Raw genomic sequence first — 15,454 nt, 5'->3', positions numbered from 1 at the left:
CCCGTGTGTGCGTCATGTGTCACTAGAAACCTGTCAGTCTAGTGAGCAGTGACACAGCACCCAGTATGTTATAATGGGAATTTTACACAATGCCCTCTGATTTAAAAAGGAAACACAAAAAGCAGAAAAATCTAGAATTACTGAAGAAAAAAGCAAAAATGAAGTGTGGAGGTTTTCACTCACTTTACATGTCGGGAGATTATCTTCATAGCTGCTGTGAGGCCTGTTGTAGCATCCAGTCATCCAAGACAGAAATAAAGGCTGGCTGTCTTCTTTGGATCTTTTAAAACCAGAAGTCTAGTCAGTGAAATATCAACACAAGTCAAGCTTTGACAATTAAATAGTGACTAAAAAATGAAGAAATAAGAAATCACTGGGGAAAAACTCAGTTGAGCTATGAATCCTCACCTTTTCTTTGAATCCTGTAAGGTCACAGAGCAAAGAGGCTGTTGCCACCAGCAGCAGTGACAAATTTACTGAAAAGACAAGCTCATTCCTCTAGACGTCTGTGCAGCAAAGAGATTTTAGAGTCCTCCTTTCAGTGAGGATTGCCAAGTTCCTCTTCAAGGTCACTCTTGTCCCATTTTGTTCCTTGTGTAACTTTTCAGTCTTTTCAGACAAGAGAAACTCCTCTCGGCTCCAGCAGATGTGACCTCAACTGTGGCAATGAGAGACAGAAATCTGTAAAATTCAGGCACTGCATCTTTCAGTCCATTGGCTTCCACTGACTGTAATGAATTGCAAAGCTTAATGCTGCCACCCTGGGTCTCCTTGTCACTGTAAAACACCTGCAACTCTAACTTCAGCCTTGCCAGGTCAAAGAAATGCCCATAGTCTAGGGAAAAGTCTTCTCTGAACAAGGGGAATTTGTCAAAATCTGAACGCTGCATGAATCTCAAACTGCATGGATGGATGGGTGGATAAAAAAAACTCACCTGGGATCTCCATTGCTTTGTCTACATTTTCTTCTGTGCATGAGCTCCAGAGCCTCCGCTGACTTCAGCTCCTCCATAGTGTCCATGAGTCTCTCAAACACTCCTTTTACAAAATGAAACATCCATTGCTTCAGTCTGCACCATGTACAAACACTGGGAGAAAATCTGCTCACCTGTAAAAACAAAAAAAATAAATAAATAAAAACAAACAACAAAAACATAAATTCAGAGTCTTCTAACTTGGTCTTTGGTCCACCTGCTGTTCATACAGACTCATCATCCACTGAGGAGTGATCAGTGATGTGTCTATCAGGCTGTCTCTGTTAAGAGCCACTGTGCTGACAATGTGAGAGGTGAAGTTCCAACATGTGGTGGCACCATGATTCTTCCAGCATCATTACGTTTGGTTGATTTGTTCAAAATTAGAGCTGAAACCACCAAGAGTAACAAAGAAAATCTGGACCTTTGGGAAACTTTTCAGTCTCTGGCTGAGGACAAGATTAAAGCGATGTCCACAGGCACGCACAAAGACTGCAGCGGGAGCACTTTAGCTTGTAAGCCGTTAAGATCTGATGCCACAATGGCAGCACTGAAAAGCACTGTAAAGTCTGTGAAATGAACTTCTTTACAAAGTTCAACCCACACATTTCTGACTGCAGTAACTCACATATGGAGTGGACACCTTGTTGCCTGACACTAACAGACAGCTCAGAGTGACAGCTCACATCCGTTGTTTCATCAGTCTGCCATGCAAAAAGCAGAGCTGCATCCACCTCTACTTTGATCTCACTTTCAATTGTTGATGCAACTGCTGATATCCAGTCGTTCTGAATGGTTTTAGACAGGCCAGAGAACACACTAGGATTTTCAATATGATCTGCTAATATACTGTCATAGCATCAAGTCCACCATCTCTCTCTTGTTGCCCTTGTTAGCTGCCCCCTGCCTCTCCTCACGCCCCCTGAAGGAGTGTTATTGCATTCCAGCTTAAGCCGTTGCATCAATGAGATGGATTAAAACATCTCTGTTGTCTCACTCATTAACATCACACAGTCCTTGAGCAGACCCAGTGTTAAAGTGAGCTTTGGGGTTCTCCTTCAGAGGACATGGCCAACTACACAACTGGTTAGTTGTGGGGCTGCCCGTTAGCCAAGAATATCTATCATAGCAGATCTTATTCAGCTTGGAATCTTTCTGGTGACCTGGTCTAAGATTTTTGATCATGGTTAACTGTGGAGCTGGTCGTCCAACAGTCCTCATACAGGAAAGGCCGTGACAACAAAAACATGTTCTTCCCAATCCCATTCTTTGAGTCTGCATCCAGGCCTCTCTCTGACTCCCTCTGTTAATTGCCTCGTTAGCAATGGCAGCACCACTCTCCTTCAAAGAGCCAAGATAAATACAAACCATTAGGCTGCAGACAGCTTTATACAAGATGATCCACACTGTAACAGCCCACTGAACGTCAAACTTAATTTCAATCACCCCCCCCCCCCCCCAAAAAAAAAATCCCATCAAGCAGAAGAATTCCATACGTTAAGCTCCACATATCAAATGTGGTTAATAACCCCTTCATACCCCAGCTGCATTCATCATCCAGTGAAACAAAGGCCTTCATAAATAGATCGGATGAGAATCATTGGTTAAAAAAAAAAGAGGTAGGGGTTAGTAAATGCCTTGCACACAACAAGGCAAACAACAGGTAATGGTGGTGCTCTGAGGAGGAAACGAGTGTAATCCTACACAGTTGACTATAAAGTCTATTTCAACTAACACTTGTCCTGTTGGATTTTACATGAAAAATTATTCCAGCCATACACATCATTGTTTCACTGTGTAGTTCATCAGCTGCAAGAACCACATTACTACAGCTCCACCTGCTGGCAGGAAGTGTCTCTGCACAGAAATGACTGACTAATGGAAATAATAGGAATATATCTGCTAGTAACTGAGCAAACAGTATCAGGCTCTGATTAACAGAATGCATTTAGTGTGATGTGCTGACCAAACTGATGCACTTTCCCTCGTGAAAACTTTAGCCACTCATTTATTATACTGGTCCATAATGACTCCTGCATGGACAAAAACATACGGTACTTTACAAAGTGTTTCACAAAAACATGCCAACAACCACTCACACACACACACACACACACACACACACACAAGCTGGGAGCCACAGTACATTTATGCATGAAGCCACACAGTGCAGATCTCCCAAGACAGACTTTCCAAACAGCTCCTCTGGATTTTCTTTTGCAGCCCACACTGTTTCACAGAGGATCAAATCTCCTGGGAACTGTTTCAAAAACCACACTGAGTAAGCTGGATAATACTGCACTGATAAAACCATGAGCAGTTTGGTTTTCAGTTCACAGTCAGATTGTTGTTCAGTCTTATATCTGGTGGAGTTTTATGTTTGTCCTCAGTGCTGTTACCCATCTAACTTCATTAATCCTGCTTCGTGAGACGAGCAGCAGATGTTGTGTGCAAGAACATGCCACTTTTGAGGCCTTACAAACACACAGGAGACACGATCAGCCTTTAAAAGTGATAAAAGATTTGAGTTATAAGCTTTGAAGGTGACATTATGAAGTTTCTTTTCAGCTGGCAATAGTTGGTAAAGTGAACCTAACTACCTTAGTTGCACTGCATTGCTGTAGGAGTTGTGTCACTGATCTGACTTAGAGACACACAAACAAATGTGAATGTTTCTTCATTTTCAGTGCATTAAAACTCAAATTACATGCAGATACCTGAACAGTGGGGTTGTCAGATTTTATATACTGACATTTGATCTTTATTTCCTATGGTCTTTAGGTGAGCCCTTCCAAGTGACACATCCCATACTCTTGAATTACACGTGGATTTGACTGCTAGGCTGGGAGGCAATGGTCACTTTAAATGAGCAAATATGGGGAAGAGAGAGGGTACCTGAATCTATGTGATTTTAAATATTACTCATAATACCATAAACTTTATTTAACGCTGGTATTTTACCATGTTGCCAAACTGCTCGTCCAATCCTTGTCTGCAGAAAAGGTATGGCTGGATGAATGGGTATTTTGTATCTCTTTTTTAAAATTCATTTTTATTCAAGTGTGACCACAGAGGCCTACACCAAAGCAGAGGTTCTCAATCCTAAACTTCCACAGCCATGTTGGTTCCTTATTGTCTTGTAAACTGAGTTGAGTGCATTAACTTGTGTCAACTCCACAGTTGTTTTTCATGTTGTCAGTGTTTTCCTGCTGTGACAAGCCTAAATGCCTCCGATGAGAGAAGGTACGTGGAGTTACACCGAACATGCACACCTTGTAGAATCAGTGCTTCATTTGATTCAGCCAACAGAGGAGGGCAGCAGTGAGCAGTGTGAGCTAGATGTTGAAATATAATTGCAAAAATAGATCGCCCACTATGCCGAATTAAACTGCAGAAATAAGTGATTTCTAAACAGTACGTGGACATGAAATTAATCAGGTTGGCTTTTTTTGTGAGGCATTAAAAATTGAATATCACAGATATTTAAATAGAGTTTGGCGGCGAGAAAAACGACCGCTATCGCAATAACACAATTCGACGGGACACTTACATTAGATGCGTTCATGCACCTGAAACTAAATCCTGCAGCTCCTACTGTCCCTCTGTGTGTGTGTGTGTGTTCGCCACGGTGGCTCGGCGTGTCGCGGTGACGCGCTCAAGAGCAGCAGACTCATGAACGCGCGTCGTCGTGCTTTTGCTTGGATGGGATCGGCTGGAGGGACGCAAACGAAAGGTAACCAGCTTTACAGGCATTTCCTCATCCAGACCAGCAGAGAGGCGAGTGAACTGCTGCATGAGGCGGCGACGAGCAGCGATGTGTCCCGCTTTATGGCGGCATTTGGTAAAACGCAGGCCTGCGGGGACACTCGGATAACTCGGACCGCTCTCAGATCAGCTCGCCTCGAGTAACTCTGGGAATACTTTGTATCAGCGTTAGCACGAATGGTCCCGATCAGTGAATGAATCACCGCACTGTCATTTATTCTGTTGCTGTAGACGCTTTGTCCGCCACAGGCCTGTGTCAGTGTCCCTACACTGAGCCGGAGCGGTGACACACACAGGAGCACAGATCATTTCAGAGTCAGAGCTAACACCAGCACATGGCTAAATGTTACTGGCTTGTGATTGAAAAACATACTTACAGATCAAGGTTGTTGTACATTCTCTGGAGTTATATAAATGAAAAAAAAAAAAAAAAAAAAAAAAGACAACCAGGTCAGCCCTCTGAGTTCCAGCTCCCTGACACCTGATAGTTTCAGAGCTTGCTGACTGGAGGCGTCCCGGCCACATGTCCAAGCCCGTTAAAGGAACAACTCTGACATTTATATGACAGCCTGCAAGACCAGTGGGGTATACAAGAGCCTGAGCTGCAGGTCCAGAGTGTCACTTCATCCTGGACCTGCACCTGGTGATGGATGTATGAGGGGCTACAAATAAAAGGGAGTAAACCTTTTTGATTGCTGTGTGATGTCCAAATATAACATTGTGATATATCAGGCTTATCCATTAAAACTAAGTGCACATATCAAGAGGAGCTAAATATGTGCAGGTTTAGGATGAGCAGCTAGAACTTCTTCTGTCTTAAGTCACTTTTATAGTGTTGTTTTCATTTTCAGGCTGGTGTAAGGTTTCCTCCCTCTGTCTTCGCCTCTACATGCAGCAGCCTCGCAGATAGACGGAGCAGCCGGCCTGCAGGAAGAGTGCTGTCAGGAGTGTTTCTCCACGTGGAAGATATTTAATCAGTGCTGCCCAGCCAATGAAACATCTTGTTTCATATCTCCATTGTCCTTGTACAAAACAACTAGTTGATAGCGTCGACGGCTGCTGATAACAGCACTCTGCTCAGCTTGGTTGGTTATAATCTAGATGCCAGAGGACAAAACAGATACAAGACTCCACTGAAGAAAAGAGAAATAATTATTGTTTTTCCTTGTCACCGGTGAAGCTTTTTTGGATCAAGTGCAATCATGGGGGCCACAGGCTATGGCTACTACCGTGTAGTCATCTTCTGCTGCATGTTCATCGGCTACTCGCTGTACTTCTTTAACAGGAAGACCTTCTCCTTCGTCATGCCCTCTGTGATGGAGGAGATTGAACTGGACAAAGATGACTTGGGTAAGTCTGAAACTGCTTCCAGTCATTTTAAGTATATTCACCCAAAACTGTAATATATTCAGTGAAGAGCTGACTGTCAGTTTCACCTTTTGACTGCACAGGACATGTATTAATGTCTATTACAGCACTTTGCCATATGAAGTCTTCTCTCATCCCCTCACTTGACCTCAGTGGACAGAGTTGTAAAACTTTGCTAACAACTCAAGAGAAATAACAAGACAAGATTGGTTTTATATTAGCAGCAGGGAAGTGATGCGATTCTCAGCTATTGACTTGTATATAAATGTACATTGCTTTAACCGTAACCCTCATGTTGTGTCTGCAGGTATGATCACTAGCAGCCAGACCATGGCCTACGCCATCAGCAAGTTCATCAGCGGCGTGCTGTCGGACCAGATCAGCGCCCGCTGGCTTTTCTCCATCGGCCTCTTCTTGGTGGGCGGCATCAACGTAGTCTTCTCCTGGTCCTCCACCGTATCCATGTTCTCACTGCTGTGGTTCATCAACGGCCTGGGACAGGGCTGCGGCTGGCCCCCGTGTGGGAAAGTGCTGCGCAAGGTATTACCGTCCTGTCCTGCGTCCTCATGCAACACAGATTATTAAGCTCTTGGTGCAATGCATTTTGCACATTACAGGCAGGAAGGCAGGACTTACACACTCTGAGCAAAGCCTAATACATTCTGCTATCCTCTGCCTCGCGGCTCTCAAGAAGAGTCGCAGTGTTCAAAAGGTGGGGAATAAATAGGCTTTGGCATGTGTTCAGTGTGCAGTAGGGGATCAGATTACAGGAGAATGTATTTTTAGAAGATCCTCAGCAGATCATTCCAAAAGAAAAACAACTTTGTCCAAAGGTGTTTTCCTTCTCCCGTGAGAGGAAACCTCTTTAATCGCTCCAGGTCTTAACCAGTTTGTTGGAGCTCTGCAGCTCCTGTTCCACAGCTGAGACAACATCAACCCACTGTGGATCAGCACAGTGTTAAATCAGCCTGTGCTGTGGGGTGGCCTTAAGTGTTTGCCCAGTGGATTCTCAAGTTATTGGTGACTCGGTTGCTCCGTTGGGTACGCTGTGTGAGGAATGTCTATGGCCGCCTTCAGCTGTATTACATCATGACAGGGTGCGGTTCAGATGCCGTTTTGCTGAAAGTGGGAAAAATAAGAGAAGGATCTGAACAGTGTTGCACTTAAAAAAAAAAAAAAGAAAGTGCTATAAATGCTGTTCATGACAATGACAGTGATGATCCTAAAATCTCTTTTAATTGTAATTAAATTGTATGGATGAGTATGTTTGTTCAGGACAGTACAACATGAAAATAACCAACTTTACATACAAAATATTGCAAATGTGCAGATGAAGCTGTGTTGTGAGATTGTGGAAACATTAACTATTCTCTGCTCGTTCTCTCCTGTGTGTCTCTTTCCCATCAGTGGTACGAGCCCTCCCAGTTTGGGACATGGTGGTCTGTTCTGTCCTGCAGCATGAACCTGGCCGGGAGTTTGGGTCCTATCCTGGTTACAGTGCTCCTGCAGTACTATGACTGGAGGACTATCCTAACCATGTCGGGCATTTTCTGTGCCGCCTTCTCACTTGTCTGCTTGGTGTTTGTGAAGAATGAGCCAAAGGACGTGGGCCTGCCCAGCATCGAGGTCGCCGCCAAGAAGGGGGCAAAGGGAGGTAAGCCAAGAAAGGGGTGTCAGCTACAGTTACAGCACAGAGAGAAGCCGACCAGAAACCTGACCAGGAAAAAAAAGCCAGTGGGGGAGATTAGACTGCCTACACAGTCACGACTGTAACCCCAAATCTGTTATCAGCATGCATGTTGAAATAATTTTCCACATCAGGGAGAGCAGGTCATTGATAACGATTCTGATCCCAGCATCAAACGTGTCCACCCACATCCCACACGCAGGCAGAGCTGTGCATCATCAGCAGGGGACGGCAGCGAGGATGGCTGGACGTTTTTAACAGCTCTGTATGACCCTTTGTCTAAGATTTGGATAACTGAGACCTGATGTAGTACAAGCAGTCAGATACCAAATACAGGACACATTCTATAGATGTAGCACTTACTGATTTTATGGGGGCCTTGCCTACACCATGTGACGGGCATACATAACTGTATGTAATTCTGCACTTACTGTATGCTGAGTGTGTACTGAACAATGGCCACTTGTGTCTGTATTCCCCTCACCAGGCAACAGTGAGAGCACCCTGAGCGAGTTCCTCCTCTCTCCTTTCCTGTGGGTGCTGTCTCTGGGCTACTTGGTGGTGTTCGGGGTGAAGACGGCTGCCACTGACTGGGGACAGCTGTTCCTCATGCAGGAGAAAGGCCAGACCGCTCTTATGGGTACGTGCTTCATTGGCCTTTCGCTTCTCATTGGTTTTCGTATGGTCTGACCGGTGCAGGACACTGACCTCTGCTGTGGTGCTGACAGGTAGCACCTACATGAGTGCCTTGGAGGTGGGAGGGTTCATGGGCAGCCTCGCATCAGGCTTCATCTCAGACAGAGCGGTAGCTCGGGTGAGTGACCGACAGATTAATTAGACAGAGATTATCAGTACATTTTCAGTGTTATGAATCTTCCCCCTTTGACTTTATCCAGCAAGGCCTGGGCACCCACGGGAACCCTCGTCATGGCCTGCTCATCCTCATGATGGCTGGTATGTATGTGTCCATGTACCTCTTCAGAGTCACCATCACACCTGAGATCCCCAAGGTAACTCACCAGTGTATTTACCTGTAATCACTGCGTAAAACATTTGAAATTTACGTGATTACACGAGTCTTTCTTTGCTCAGGAGGCTCCGCTTTGGGTCCAAGTCATTCATCCCGTGTCTGTCCTCATTGGTGTGTCAGAAAAAGAGGTATTCTCAAAAATGTTTAAAGTCATGGGATTAATGGGGAAAGCGTTCATCAACGCGGTGGTTGACATTGTGTTTTCATCATTCACAGATCTGGATCCTCTTCCTTGGTGCTTTGTTTGGATTTTCTTCTTACGGACCAATTGCCTTGTTTGGTGTGATAGCCAGTGAAAGTGCTCCTTCAAATTTCTGTGGAACCTCTCATGCCGTTGTAGCCCTGATGGCTAATGGTAGGCTGCAGGTTCACATGACCATCCACACATTAGTATTACTGAAAGGTTGTTTACATCGAATGGTCCTCTTTCTTGTGTTGCAGTGGGGGCTTTCATGGCTGGGCTTCCCTTCAGCACTGTAGCCAAACAGCACAGCTGGGACATGGCTTTCTGGGTAGCTGAGGTGATGATGGCCGTCGCAACCGTCGGGTTCTTCCTCGTACGCAACATGCGCACCAAAATGGGACGAATCGCAGAGAAAATGGACTAATGCGCCTGGATGAAATGAGCCAACTGTCAGTGTCCTTTTGTGTGACTAGACAGACTGTGTTTTTGCACTGTTTAGAGCTCTGGATACAGAAAACTACACATTAATACAGCTCCAATTCGACCAAACTGAACCTCTGTCAAAGACTAATCTCAGACAGTCAAAGACACTTTGTCCTGATTTATTGGGGGGTGGTGCAGATACTCGAGGTGGGTGTAGGTCGTCTTTTTTTACTCCCTTTCAATTCACAATCAGGTACTTTTGTCACACACACACTTAGATTTATCCTCATATTCAACAGCACAAAGATACAGTAGATGATAACTGTTCATCACACGCTTACATTTTAGTCCACTTGATCCTAGAGGCAGTGTTCAGTGTGCTAAAGAGAACATAGACATGAAAGTCTGTAAAGGTTTGGGAGGACCTACCGTCGTGTAAGTCAGTTATTATTTAACTTACTGAATGTTCACTGATGGTTCTGTATATTATAGACTATTATTTGTCTGTGTTTTTGCACAAATCTTGTAGCATGCATCATGGTCATCGATGATTTTACTGATACCTCAAGTATTTGTAAAAAATGTACTAGGTTCATTATTTCAGTGAAATGAAGTAACTGGAGAACATGCTATTTTTATACACAGTTCTGTGCTGAATGATACAGAATAACACTTGGATGCAGTATTCTTAGGCCGTGTCAGCTTTTTAGATCTGACGTTTTTAAGTATCTATGTACGTCAAACCTTTGCTACAGGTGTTAAGTCACTACCATTGTAGTTGTGTACAGCAGTTACAACACTGGATTATATACTGTTAACTTTCTCATCTCTAAAATCTGAGTTGTGCCGACTCTGGTAATAAGGGGTCTACACTCAGTGTCACTGACAAATCTGGATCTCGCTGGAATTATTCAGTGGACTTGGAAATGTTAAAGAAATTGAATAAATGTGAAATTTACTTTATTGAATTTATCTGTAAACTGTCAGTAGTTCAGCTGAGCACTTACCACCTTCCTGTCAGACTTTCTTTAGCCAATTCTGAAGATGCCAAAAAAAAAAATTGCAGTAAAGATGTAAACACCCCCCACGAGCTGGGAGAATTACGTGTTCCTCGTTGCATTTTTTCCAAGTCTGTGTGCACAGTTCTGGCCTGCTGTAATTCTTCTTCCTGTCCTTACTGCCTCATGCAACTCCACTGTAAGTGGTGAGTGATCAAATCTCATTGTTGTTCTATGCAAAAGTGTATTCTGGAGACCAGCAAAGCTAACGTGAGGCTTCAGCCGTCTCAACTATACAAATCAAGTGGGGATCTAAAGTTAGACTTTTTACTAATTTCTTTTTTTGTGCCACAATCGGGGGGAAACATTGTCTTTGGACACACAAAGATGTAAAATTAATTTAAAATTAATAAATTAATTAAGTGTATCTGTGGTGGATGGGCAATTTATTTGACTATTTTAGAATAAACTGAAAAGTATTTGTTGAATTTTTGTGCACCATTCTATCTGTCAAACCCACAGACTCTTCAAACCTTGTGGCAACAACTGCTACGGTTTCCTCTGAGCAACTGACTGAGGATCTCTCGTCTACCCGGGGGGGAGGAGGAGAGGGAGGGGTTTAAACAGGTATCAGCGGTTATACACGGTTTCATCCGTTCACTGCGGTTAACAGGTCAGCTGCTGTTCAAACATGTAAGCTCAAGGTGACAGGTATATAAACAAGGCAGGGATGTGTTTGCAGAGTGGATTAGGGAAACCATTCGACTGCTTCTCTGGCTAAATATACTCAGGTGAACCTCTCACGTAGTCCTCTCCTTGCCGTTTCTCCGGACCAATCACGCCTCGTGTAGGTGGGACTCAAAGCGGCGCGGAAGAGAACGTGTGCTACCGGAAGTGCATAATCAAAGATACGTGAGGACGCACGACATCATCGGTTTGTTTACTAACATCAGTCTGTGTGAACGGATGGAAAAGCATCGCGATGAGAGGAGAGATAAGAGACGATGCAGAGACAACAGCTGACGAACGTGAGCTTCAGAGTGAAACTGTCCATGGTGCTGAAACTATCTGTTTTTTCAACCATCGTCCAGAGACTGACCCTGCAGCAGACTGAGAGCATTAGAAGTGGAACATTATTTAACAGGACTGGTTCAGAATCATACTTTTACTGTTATAGCTTCTGTTAAAATGAATCTGACCTGTCACCGTCACTTTTAAGAGATAATTCCTTTCATAAAGGCACTGATCTTTATTTTAAAAGTAACGTTTGAACCTGTATTTGTCAGATGTACATACAAACACCCTCCAGAATGTTATAGTTTGACCTGTACAGTTATGTCTTGTAATGAATATGACACATATGTATCTAACATCATCTCTGACTTCAATTAGATCTTTATCAGATTTTCTTTACCTGCCATTGTTGCCTTACCATGACAATTTCCTATGAAACAGAATCCTAAATTTAGTTTGATCCATTTTAAAGAGGGACTAATCATCAACTTTTACTCAGCATGCAACACTTCTAGTCTTGTGTCAGAAACCTATTAATTGACTTTTCAGAATGAAACAGCGTAACAACTACCAACCAAGTTTTATTGGTTTGTTGATAACAATCATTACACAGGTACATCTATAAACAGATAAAAAGAAACTGCACACTTGTACTTGATACAGATACCTAAAACCCACATGAATATTGCTACTGCTGGTATGCATTTGACATCTCAAATAAATGTACAGTTTGACTGTTGGCCTTTAAGAAACCAGTCTCAACAGTGTTTTTTTTTTATGATTACACACCTTATTAGCTTGGCTAAGAAAACAAATTCCATTTTTACCATCCTTACAATGTACCATTACACACTGCATATAGAAAGATTGAAAACCCTTTTCACAGCAGCTATACAAATTTATTGCGATGCTATCACAGAACAGAGACACAACCAACACACGCGATGCACAGTTCTGATAGGGAGAGCTCCAGTACTAGGGATTTTAGGTTTATTGATCAGATTCGTTAAGAAAACTGCATGAGTACAAGAGTTAACATATAGGAACAAAGCTTACAAACATTCTAAACACTGTTCTTCATTATAAACAATAAAACAATGAGTTGCCCTGTGACTTTGTCCATCCCCACCCCAGCACAGATTACATACACTGTCCCTTATAAAGCATATGGAATGTAATCCACGCAGGCAAATTCTTCCGGTTGTTGCCCCTGCTCCTGCGAACGCTGTGCTTGCGTGTTGACACGGTAACCTGTCCTGTTCCCTCCCCCTCCTTCACATTTAAAACTGAAACGAAATCCACTGACAGTAACAATAACGACCGCGATATTTATGGCGATGCAAAATTGTGGGATGTGATGAAATTCCCCCGTCTCCAAATTGACTTTTTTTGTCTTTCAATAAAAAAAAGTGTTCTCTACAATCAAACTACTAAAAAACCTGTATTTAGAAAATAGTTGATAAAAATATTCCCCTGAATTGTACAAGAAAAGAGGTACAGGGAGCACTGGTAAAAGACGTGGTTTGAGAGATGTTATTCTGCTGCCTCATCTTTTTGTTCACCTGCGTCTGTAGCTGGTGCCTGTAAGACAAAATTTTGAGCGTCAAAGCTACACCACCACGGATACATGAGCTTTACATGTTTATATGTGATGATTTTCACTCTAACCTCTTCTTCAGCTTTGGCTTCGCCATTCTCAGCAGGGGCTTCTGGTGCTTTCTCCTCAGGCTTGGCCTTCTCCACCTCCTTAGCTTTCTTAGGCTTAGCAGGTCCCTTCTGCTAACAAAAGACATTAACTACATTAGTAACTCATGATAAACAGTCCAGAGTCTGGTAAATGAATCCAATCAAAACAAGGTCCCACCTTTGGCTTAGGTTTGGGCTCTGCCTTTGCAGGTGCAGGTCTCTGTGGGGAAGAACAGCACTAATGTCAGCACCAAGAAAGCTGTGAACAACATGCATACTGTCTGTGACCGTCTGTGTTTATCTGTACTTACATCTTTCAACCTGAGAGATCTCCTCTTGGGCTGCAGAGCAGAGGCAACAGACAGTGTGATTACTTGAAATATTCAATATCAGCCAGTGGCTCTCACTGATTAGATGTTACTGACCCCTGGTGGGTGCACAGACTAACTGTTTCATCATTTTTGAGGATGAATAAAGCATAAGACAATCCAAACCAAAGTGTGTTATTCTGTTTACTGCTTACCGCTGATTCACCTCCTGCAGATGCCTGTGAGGAAAACAGACAGAAAATCAGGTTAAGGAGATTGTCTGCGTTCTGCTGTGCCTATGGTGGGTTTAACTGGTGGTGGGAAATGGGGCATGGGCTTTAAGTATTAGTTATGTAATTCAAAAAGTGGGCGTTTCCAGACAGATTATTAGCCTATGGCTGCACATCCAGCTTCATACATGATGTGGTTCAGACAGGCCACTGTGATTGACTGAGATACGTTCTGAAATCTCGCACAGTGGAGCTTCATTCACATGCTGGGTGCATAAAAATACCAAAGCTATGCGAATAAGATCAGCATGATGATTACTGTCGTTATATGAGTTAGAAATGTCACGTTACTTTGAAACACATTTGCAAAGCTGCTTCTTGTGGACTATTTGTTGGCGCAGGAATAATAAAGCACACAGTAGGAGTCCTCTGACATGTTTGAGTAGTACAGTTATAACGCAGCATGGTAATATAATGGCCTGAAGTGGTTTTAAACGGCATCATGTGGCTCGGTTCTTCTCTCCCTGCTCCTGCAAGTGATTTGCCTACTGTAAAACTCCGGTGGAGGGGGCGGACTCCGCCTCCTCACGACACATCCATTCATTGGTAATAAATGGGATTGCGAGTGTACGAGAGAAAACCCGAGCCGTGCAGCGAGCGTTCCCGCCATTAATTTGAAAAGAGTCACTCCGAGATGCTCAGCGACTCTGTCGGTCTGGTAGCAGAATCTACTAGAACCCCCAGCAACAGGAGCAGCGCTGTGCTGACGGAGGCTCGCCATTGCATAACCTACAACTGGCCTGAGCCAACAATACACACAGAAAGACAGCCAGCTAACACGACGGGCGCCGAAATGCGTTTTCACCGGGGGAGAGAATAAGGGCGGACGTGCACATATAAACAAAAAGAGCACACATGCACGTTAGGTTTAGGAAAAGTCGTTGATAACATCGTATATTAAAAAAAAAAGTGTGTTTGTGCCATTCGAAAGCCATAAACAAGACTCCGTGCACACATGAAAATAACAGCCTCAACAACCATAGTCAAACTCCCACCGAATAACGCGCTAATGCCGAGCTTTACGTTTTCAGCTCCCGTCCTATTTTCTCTCCGAGAAACTTTAGTATCCAGCGTGACGACCCCCGAAGGAAACAATCAATATGCCGCCAACTTTCTCTGCAGAAAGGCGATCTATCGACAGAGAAACCGACCCCCGCTTTGTCCTACACTGCAACTAAATGTCTTTAAACACACATGCAACTGTGCATGTCACCATTCCGCGGTTTAAAAAGAAGAACCCGGCACACGGAAAAACCACTTGGCACAAAGATTATCACTGCACAAGAGAGATAAGACCAAGAATCAGGCAGTTCACAGAATCAAAACAGACGCTACATAGCAACTAAAGTCCGGGCTGCACGGCGCAACACTGTTGACATTCACTCGGACCACAAAACGCACATTTGCAGCAACATTTGAACAACTCTGAACCGCCAGCTGTAACAAGCCCATTCTACAAACTGCACTTGTGGGTTATAAAGGCTGTATTACTAGATGCATGAAAGATATAGGTCTACTCACTTTGCTCCTTTTAGGCATGGTTGGTTTGTGTGGGGTGTTTTTTTTTTAAAAAGGAAAAAAAAAGCTAAATGTTACTGAATACAGGAGAAAATACAGTGGTATATTCTGGATAAAGCTGTACCAGTACAGTCTAATACAGCGCTGCGAGACTTAATGTTCCATTGGAGGAAAAACTAGCTCAAACCGGATTGGATTCTCCCCCTCCT

At 43.6% G+C, this 15,454-nt stretch overlaps 2 protein-coding genes across 4 annotated transcripts; one reads left to right on the top strand and one right to left on the bottom strand.

Moving 5' to 3' along the window:
• Nucleotides 1-4,577: 4,577 nt before the first annotated feature.
• slc37a4b (solute carrier family 37 member 4b) lies at nucleotides 4,578-10,784 on the top strand. Of its 2 annotated transcripts, XM_041050733.1 has the most exons (11): nucleotides 4,578-4,707; nucleotides 5,591-5,824; nucleotides 5,920-6,089; nucleotides 6,415-6,647; nucleotides 7,515-7,761; nucleotides 8,282-8,434; nucleotides 8,523-8,608; nucleotides 8,691-8,804; nucleotides 8,887-8,952; nucleotides 9,041-9,179; nucleotides 9,266-10,784. In XM_041050733.1, exons 3-11 carry the CDS (start codon nucleotides 5,942-5,944, stop codon nucleotides 9,430-9,432), a joined length of 1,353 nt encoding a protein of 450 aa, XP_040906667.1. In that variant the 5' UTR covers nucleotides 4,578-4,707; nucleotides 5,591-5,824; nucleotides 5,920-5,941; the 3' UTR covers nucleotides 9,433-10,784. The 2 variants fall into 2 exon arrangements, with proteins under 2 accessions (XP_040906667.1, XP_040906666.1); XM_041050732.1 differs by having other exon boundaries at nucleotides 5,591-6,089.
• Nucleotides 10,785-12,006: 1,222 nt separating this feature from the next.
• si:ch73-1a9.3 (non-histone chromosomal protein HMG-like) lies at nucleotides 12,007-15,454 on the bottom strand. Of its 2 annotated transcripts, none has more exons than XM_041052517.1 (6): nucleotides 15,249-15,454; nucleotides 13,653-13,676; nucleotides 13,441-13,470; nucleotides 13,308-13,349; nucleotides 13,112-13,222; nucleotides 12,007-13,024 (listed from the first exon to the last, which is right to left on the bottom strand). In XM_041052517.1, the coding sequence occupies exons 1-6, from the start codon at nucleotides 15,264-15,266 to the stop codon at nucleotides 12,977-12,979; spliced, it is 273 nt and encodes a 90-aa protein (XP_040908451.1). In that variant the 5' UTR covers nucleotides 15,267-15,454; the 3' UTR covers nucleotides 12,007-12,976. The 2 variants fall into 2 exon arrangements, with proteins under 2 accessions (XP_040908451.1, XP_040908452.1); XM_041052518.1 differs by having other exon boundaries at nucleotides 13,112-13,219; nucleotides 15,249-15,448.

This window comes from Toxotes jaculatrix, chromosome 12 (assembly GCF_017976425.1).
Source record: "Toxotes jaculatrix isolate fToxJac2 chromosome 12, fToxJac2.pri, whole genome shotgun sequence".
NCBI lineage: Eukaryota > Metazoa > Chordata > Actinopteri > Toxotidae > Toxotes > Toxotes jaculatrix.
The sequence above is the reverse complement of the archived record's forward strand: the minus strand, read 5'-3'. Positions and strand labels throughout refer to the sequence as shown.

What these genes read in the sequence shown, in the direction of transcription:
- slc37a4b (XM_041050733.1), top strand. Translation starts at nt 5,942, where the DNA reads ATGGGGGCCACAGGCTATGGCTACTACCGTGTAGTCATCTTCTGCTGC. An exon ending in ACTGGACAAAGATGACTTGG is followed by an intron (nt 6,090 to 6,414) that starts GTAAGTCTGAAA and finishes TTGTGTCTGCAG; the next exon opens with GTATGATCACTAGCAGCCAG. An exon ending in GTGGGAAAGTGCTGCGCAAG is followed by an intron (nt 6,648 to 7,514) that starts GTATTACCGTCC and finishes CTTTCCCATCAG; the next exon opens with TGGTACGAGCCCTCCCAGTT.
- si:ch73-1a9.3 (XM_041052517.1), bottom strand. An exon ending in CTGCAGGAGGTGAATCAGCG is followed by an intron (nt 13,471 to 13,652) that starts GTAAGCAGTAAA and finishes TCTGCTCTGCAG; the next exon opens with CCCAAGAGGAGATCTCTCAG. An exon ending in AAGCCAAAGCTGAAGAAGAG is followed by an intron (nt 13,025 to 13,111) that starts GTTAGAGTGAAA and finishes TTTGTCTTACAG; the next exon opens with GCACCAGCTACAGACGCAGG.